A 6,764-nucleotide genomic window follows, 5' to 3' on the forward strand; every position below is an offset into this window, starting at 1 on the left:
AACCATCCGCCAAGCTCACCGCGAGAAAAACAATACCAAGCCCCGATCTACGATACCCTCCCCCCCCCAAAAAAAAAAAACACAAACATAACAGGACCCACCCACAAAGTACGAGTAATAATAAAATGAAACCCCCAAAACAATAAAATCAAAAACCCCCCCCCCACAACCACCCACACACACCCATTCACACCACCAAAACAAACACAATTCCCAGGTTTCTCCCATACGGTTTACAGTAGACTACAGTACCGTCCACCGCCGCAACGGCGCTCCGCGCGCGCGCAAGGCAATGCAATGCGCGGTCGCACGCACGCACGCACGCACGCAACCAAACGAAAAGAAAAGAAACTATGATAGTAAAATAACAAAGCCAAGCCCCAAGCCAATCTAGCCAAGCCAAGCCTATGGGAAAAAGAAAAGAAGAAAAAAGAAAAAAGAAACCAAACATTGTTGAAAACGTGGGATGCTTCTTCTGGTAAAAGGTAAGTGAAAGTCTAGAACACTCTTTTTTTAAAATTTTTCTTTTTCCATTGGGTGTTCTATTGCCCCCCCGCCCCCCCGCGAAAGCGTAACGAGTACAGTATACTGTACTGTACTGTTGTTCGGAATAGCTTTTTCATGCTGGTTGAAGTTATCGCTCGAGCTGCGAACTAAAACCGAACTAAACAAATATATAATATTATATATATATTGGGAATTCTACGTGTGGATGAGGGAGTAATTTTTTATTGTCAAATTCTAGTATATACATACGAGTATGATACAAGTAAATTACCGTACCGTAGGTTGACTAACCACGGCAAAACCGGCGTGTGAAACGGACAATAGTCTACGGACAAAAGTTTCAGACCATGATACTCTACCAAAACCGATCCTAGCCCCCCGATCCCGATTCGATCGGGAGTCGGGGTTTGGGGAAATCCTCGGCGTTGGGTGAGTGGTGGGTTACGGGTGCTCGGGACGTCAGTAATCCTAACGATGGATCCACTTGTTATGAAAGTTTCTCGGAATTTGTTCTATCATGCTTTTTCTTCTTCTTCTTTCCGGGTTGGACAAGTATCGTGATTTTGATTTTTCCAAGTTTTTATGCCAACAACTAATAATGATAATTCAATATCGTGGACAGAACCCGTAATCGGTACCGGAGCTATTATCCTATCTGTCTATCTATCCACCGTATCTATCTATCCCACCGTGGGCTGTTTTGGATTAACTAACTTACTGGTACGGCTCACCGCCGGGACAAAGATATCGGTATCTACTATGATACTACTATCCAGAGACTCAAGATAACCCACCCAACCAACCTCCGAATCGCGAATCACGACGATGATGACCCCCCCCCTCTCGGGGGCGATAGGAACCCCACGTCGACGAAGGAAGGGAAACAAAAACTATAGACTACTGTACGCCAAACTGCTTGTACAGCTATTAAAAGGCGGGTGGAAACGGGTATGATACGGTAGCTTATCCTTTAATCTGTTGTTCGTATCTCCCAGCACTCTTAGGGTGGTTAATGGCCCTGGGCTAACTTAATATCTTCTCCAGGGGTAGTAGTAGTATGGCCGGCCGGGGAAGCTCTCTCTCCGTGAGGTGACCAGTAGAACATCTAACTTGATCTTGGATGATAAGAAATTATCGTCGTTCCCCTTACCCTACCATAGTAGATCCGCATAAACACTTGGCAAGGACGCTATGCGAAAGCGCAACCAGCAAAAAAAAAAAAAAGAAAAAGGAAAAAGGAAAAACGGCTTCCCAATTCTAGCTCTCCCGCTTCTTGCGGAAAACCCTAACCGCGGCGTAAACCGTCTGCATGTCTGTAAGCAAGCACCTCAAACAATCCAGATATTGACCAAACTTCAGATCCGAAGGGAAATCTGCTACGGTAAGAGTACCCTAATAGTAGGAGTATTGCCGACACACCGATATTGAAGGGTATGATAGGAATAGATAAATGAGGACTGTTTCCCCCCCACGCCAAATTTTTTTTTTTTTCTTCCACCTTCTGATAGCACGGTCCCAGTGGTACTTGTAGTACCTCAGCAGGGTAGGGTAACTGCTACTCTACCGAAAACCCCCACGCACTTACTCTATGGGAGAGTGGTTTTTTTTTGGGGGTCGAGTTCCCTGGCAAAATCAATGATCCAACGTCAATTATTCGATTTCAGTGGAATTGCGTACACCACAGGGGAAAAGGAGACGGGGGGTTGCTGGTTTTTCCCGCGATTGTAAAAATAAAATAGGGAACCCCACTTATGTCTTTTAACCTTTGCGGTTTTAATTATTCGAGTTTGGTTTTGGTTTCGCGTATGCGGCTGCTGATACCGCTGCTGGAAGGAAGGTAATTTAGATGGGAGAAGCAGCTCACTTGTCCCCCCCACCACCACCACCTTCAACACCTCCCAATTCCCCCGAGCTATTCGAAACGAGAATGTGTTCGCACTGTACTTACTTCCCTCCCTTGCCCCCCCATCTTCCCTAACTCACTCATTCACTTCACTCACTCTCACCTCGCCTCAGGAAGGCGAAAGTCGAAGACAGGGGAGGGGGGGTAAGCCGATCGCGGGATTGTCCGAGTAGAAGGGGAGGGGTGTCGACAAGGCAGGTGAGGGAAGCAAGAGAGAGGGAAGGAGAAAGGTAAAGAAAGGTTGGCTTAGCTTTGTTGGTTAGCCAAATTATGTTAGGTTAGCTTGGGTTAGGTAGTTGTCGCTGTCGTTGTCGTCGTTGTTAAACTCGCTCGCTCGTACCCTCGTCTCGTTCGTTCGATTTGGCGATTTGATCGATCGGGTGCAGATGCTGTGATTAGCTTTGGGACATTTTTATTTTATTTTTTGCTGATGTGGATTAGGAGGGAGGGGGAGGTTCGCTCTCTTGCCTCACGGAAGGTGGGAGGGAGGGAGGGAGGTTAGGATAATTATCGAAGTTGGCGTGGTGGTGAGAGGTAGGCAGGAAGGTAGGTAGGTGAGTAAGTGAGGTTGTGAGGTTGATGGAGGTGTGGGTTGTCGATGCTCGAGTGAGTGAGTGAAGTAGGGCGAGTGAGTGAGGTGTTCGCATGAGGTTTGCAAGTTTTTTATGTGGACAAAGGCGTAGAGGTGAGGCTGATCCCTCTCCCCTTTCCACCGCCCGGTCGTGGCCCATCCTTTCAGATAATGAATCTCGCCCCCCTTTCCACCTTCGATTCGTTCCCCCAATTTTTCTTTTCTTGCTTGTTGTCCGTTGTTGTTGCTGTCGTTGTGCAATGGGTAGCGTACTCTACCCAGGCAGAGGATGTGGAGGAGCAGGAGCAGGAGCTATAGCTTGGCTTAGCTCCAGGCAGGGTAGCAAAAAGAAAGCATAAGTGTCGTAAAAGCTGAGAGTAAAAATGCAAGGTCCCATAAGTTTTTTCCTTCTCCTTCTTTCCCCCCACCAAACCTCCGGAAAACGCATCGGAAAGAGTGTTTATCCCCGTAGCAGTGCCATAGCAATAGCGATGAGGAGTTATCAACAGTAGCGGCAGCAACAGCGACGAGTGAACAGGTAAAAGAACGATGGAGGGGGATTTATACACATTTCTCTCACATTTCTCCCCAATATATCATATGAGAAACCCAACTTACCTCCCTCCATCCCTCCCTTCCGTCTACCTCCTTCACCTTCTTCCAGTTCCTCCTCCTCCTCTGCCTTATCCCCCCCCAAAAAAAAACAGGGAAATCCCCTCGCCCACCGTGCCGGGAGCATTACAAGTGCCTATGCTGTACTCGAGTACAACTCCACGCCAAGAAAATAGGTCTCCAAAAAATAAATAATTATTCCCCCAACCAACTCCCAAAACCAACTAGCCAACCAGTCAGTCCAGTCAATATCAAAACCCGTACCTTTTTCCGCTTCACCACGACTTCCCCCAAAATGGGAATAAAAATAAACTTGAAAAAGAAATAAGATATGCGGGTGTATACCGGTATGCTCTTCCCGGGCGAGTCCGTGGCCGGCGATCCAAAGGGTACGGGATGTGTAGGCAGGTATTCCTCACCAGCTCAGCACACCCTCAATGGAAAATTATGCAACCCCAATCCAACCGGCATGCACGCTCGATGGGGGTCCAGAACGTGCGAAATATATATCGCCGCAGTTGTTGCTATTGGTCAGGATGGATGGATGGATGGATGGATGGATGGATGGATGGATGGGAAAGAGATGTGGTGGAGAAACTGGTAATTTAGTGTAGCGAAGTGAGTAGTGAATATTAACTCTTTTTCCTTTCAACCCCATTCGGCGCCGTCGGCCGGCATCCAATGCCCCATCCATACATCCTTAAGCTTAGAGGAGTAAGGGTAAAAAACAACGGATTGGCAGTTAGGCTATGGCAACCTAAAGGGAGGTGGTGTTTTGTTCAAGCTTCCGATAAGAAACAACTCACTGTTTCAGTCACTTGCTTGCATGGGGCGGGCATGAATTGCTTGTTCTCCGGGAGGTTAGCTCTAGTAGCTAGTAAGGCTGAAACAGATAGCTTTTCTATATCAGAGCTTGGTATGGTGTTCTCATCCTATCGCAGCTTTCGTGGGGGGGGGGAGGATGGAGAAGTTACCTCAGGATTAAACCGCTCCTTCATCGAACCCACCCCCCCTCCCACTCTTCCTCCCCCACTATCAGCAAAAAGGCTCACATACACACCCATGAGGATTCAAATTTTTTTCCATATGGCAAAAGCGTAGACGTTTTTTCTCTTGTAAACATTCACAAAAATATCAAAAGGCATATTTCGGCGGCCGAACCCCAGATAGGAGCACCAAGGGATATATGTACATAAACGAACAGAAGATAAAATAGAAAAGGGTAATAGGACTGAGAAATAGAGGAAATAAAAATTTGAGAAGAAAAACGGATACTACACAAAACCCCAGTATTAGTATTCCCTAGTCCTTCCCTCATAGACTGCCCGCCCCCACCATCGAGGATGTCCCAAGCAGTTGAGGAAAGAAAAAATACCAAACATAAGAAATCCCAATACAAGTGAGGAGAGGAATGTAAAAGGGAGATGAAATGAAATCACAGTAAACCTCGGTGGGGGGAAAACCAATTTCAACAAAAGTAAAGACAAGAAGTGTTTTTCTGAACTACCTCCACCACTGCCCCCTTCCCCCCCACCACCGATCACCTTCCCTCCCACCTGTACGAAGCATTTTTTTGTTCCCCGAAGTAAAAAAAAGAAAGAATAAAAAAAAAAAGTTGCGGACCAAGATAATATAAACCCCAAAAGTATGGACTATAAAGTCATTTCGTAGAAAAATAAAAAAAGAACCAATAGACCCCGGATAACCCCAGTAAAAAGATTCCATACAAGCGTAATCCCATGAAAAATTTAGAAGCAATTAGTCCGTTCGTTATTTTTTGTATTTTAAAAAGTTTTTCGTTGATCTCTCCCTCCCTCCCTCCCTCCCGCTGTAGGGTGCTGCAAGGCCTCAGTAGTGCTGTCCGCGTTTTTTTTAGTTGGATAGGTCACTAGGACCAGTTGCGTACATGCGGGGGTCAAGAGGCATCTCGGGGTAGGAGAAGGAGTAGGTATGAGCGTTTGCGGTGGCAGGGACGAGGCTTGAGGGGGGCGCAGAAGACACCAGGGCCAGCTGGGCCACTACTTGATGATTGGGAGGAACCGTGCTCATCGGCGAACTCATAGAGCTCACGGATGATCGTTGGGAAGAACTGGCGGAGGAGGTGATATATGTGGGGGTAGCATCAATTGCTTGGCGGGCATTGTTTGCTACAGCGTATTCCAAAGGGCTACTGCGGCGGAGGGTGCAACTAGGGCAATTTCGGACGAAACGGGCAATGAGTTCCTTGGGGACCCTGATTGTGAAGAAAAATCAAAAGGTTAGCCCGGTATTACTACAGAGTGGTGTCTAGGCTTTCTTTCTGAGAAATATGGCGAGATGGAGGGAAGGGAAGCTTAAGAAGAGAAACTTTGAAAGGGAATTGTGTTCATTTATGTTTGCCCTTCTTTCCCCATTCTTCTTCCCCAAAAGGAAGGGCACATGGAAGCAGTAGGCACTTCCGTTTTTATGGATTTCGCCATGAAACTTAACGTGCTTGCTTGCGCAGTAGTAAGAGAGAGGGCTTTTGGTTTTCCACTAACGTACCAGGAGAAATATTTGCGAACTTGGGCTGATGTCTTATCACGCCCACCATGTTGTGCTTGTCCGTGAGAGGATGTCAATACATTGTAAAGCTGCTCTCTAACGGCCACTGGCTTGCCCTCGTGGCAAACAACACCAACGTTGTCGTCGTCAGGCACCAAGCGGAACATCTTCTTGGCCCAAAACCTAAATTGAGCGGATTCAATGGTTGTGCACTTGGGATCACGGAGGACAGCTAGGATGTTGTCGTAGCGTTTTTGAGGGATGAGGGCTTTGTCCCTCTTCTTGGGGGAGAGCGAGAGGATGTATTCGTTCAGAAGGTTCTCGAATTCCGCCTGGGTGGGGAATCCCTCCAGGCTAGTGGGTGTGTCCTCGAAGGCATTGCCCATCTCAGATGCAGGGGAAGGCAGTTGCTGCTGCTTGGGGCTCGGGTTTGCTAAGGCAGTCGCAAGTTGGTGGTCCTGCTGCTGGTGTTGCTGTTGAAGTTGGTGTTGCTGATGTTGGTGCTGGTGCTGATGTTGCTGCTGCTGGTGGTGGTGGTGATGCTGGTGTTGATGGTGTTGGTGGTGATGGTGGAGGCGAAGGGAATCGGGACCGGACTGCAAGGAGCTAGACAGAGAGAGACTCCCGGATCCAGTGCGGGACGATAGA

General features: G+C 47.6%; 1 protein-coding gene across 1 annotated transcript; it reads right to left on the reverse strand.

The window, feature by feature from the left end:
• Positions 1-5,465: 5,465 nt before the first annotated feature.
• On the reverse strand, positions 5,466-6,502 carry GSTUM_00009371001 (uncharacterized protein; the record flags this gene model as incomplete). Its single annotated transcript, XM_002840662.1, has 2 exons — positions 5,466-5,826; positions 6,117-6,502. The coding sequence occupies 2 exons, from the start codon at positions 6,500-6,502 to the stop codon at positions 5,466-5,468; spliced, it is 747 nt and encodes a 248-aa protein (XP_002840708.1).
• Positions 6,503-6,764: the final 262 nt, after the last annotated feature.

Source organism: Tuber melanosporum (genome assembly GCF_000151645.1).
Source record: "Tuber melanosporum whole genome shotgun sequence assembly, scaffold_55, strain Mel28".
Lineage (NCBI taxonomy): Eukaryota > Fungi > Ascomycota > Pezizomycetes > Pezizales > Tuberaceae > Tuber > Tuber melanosporum.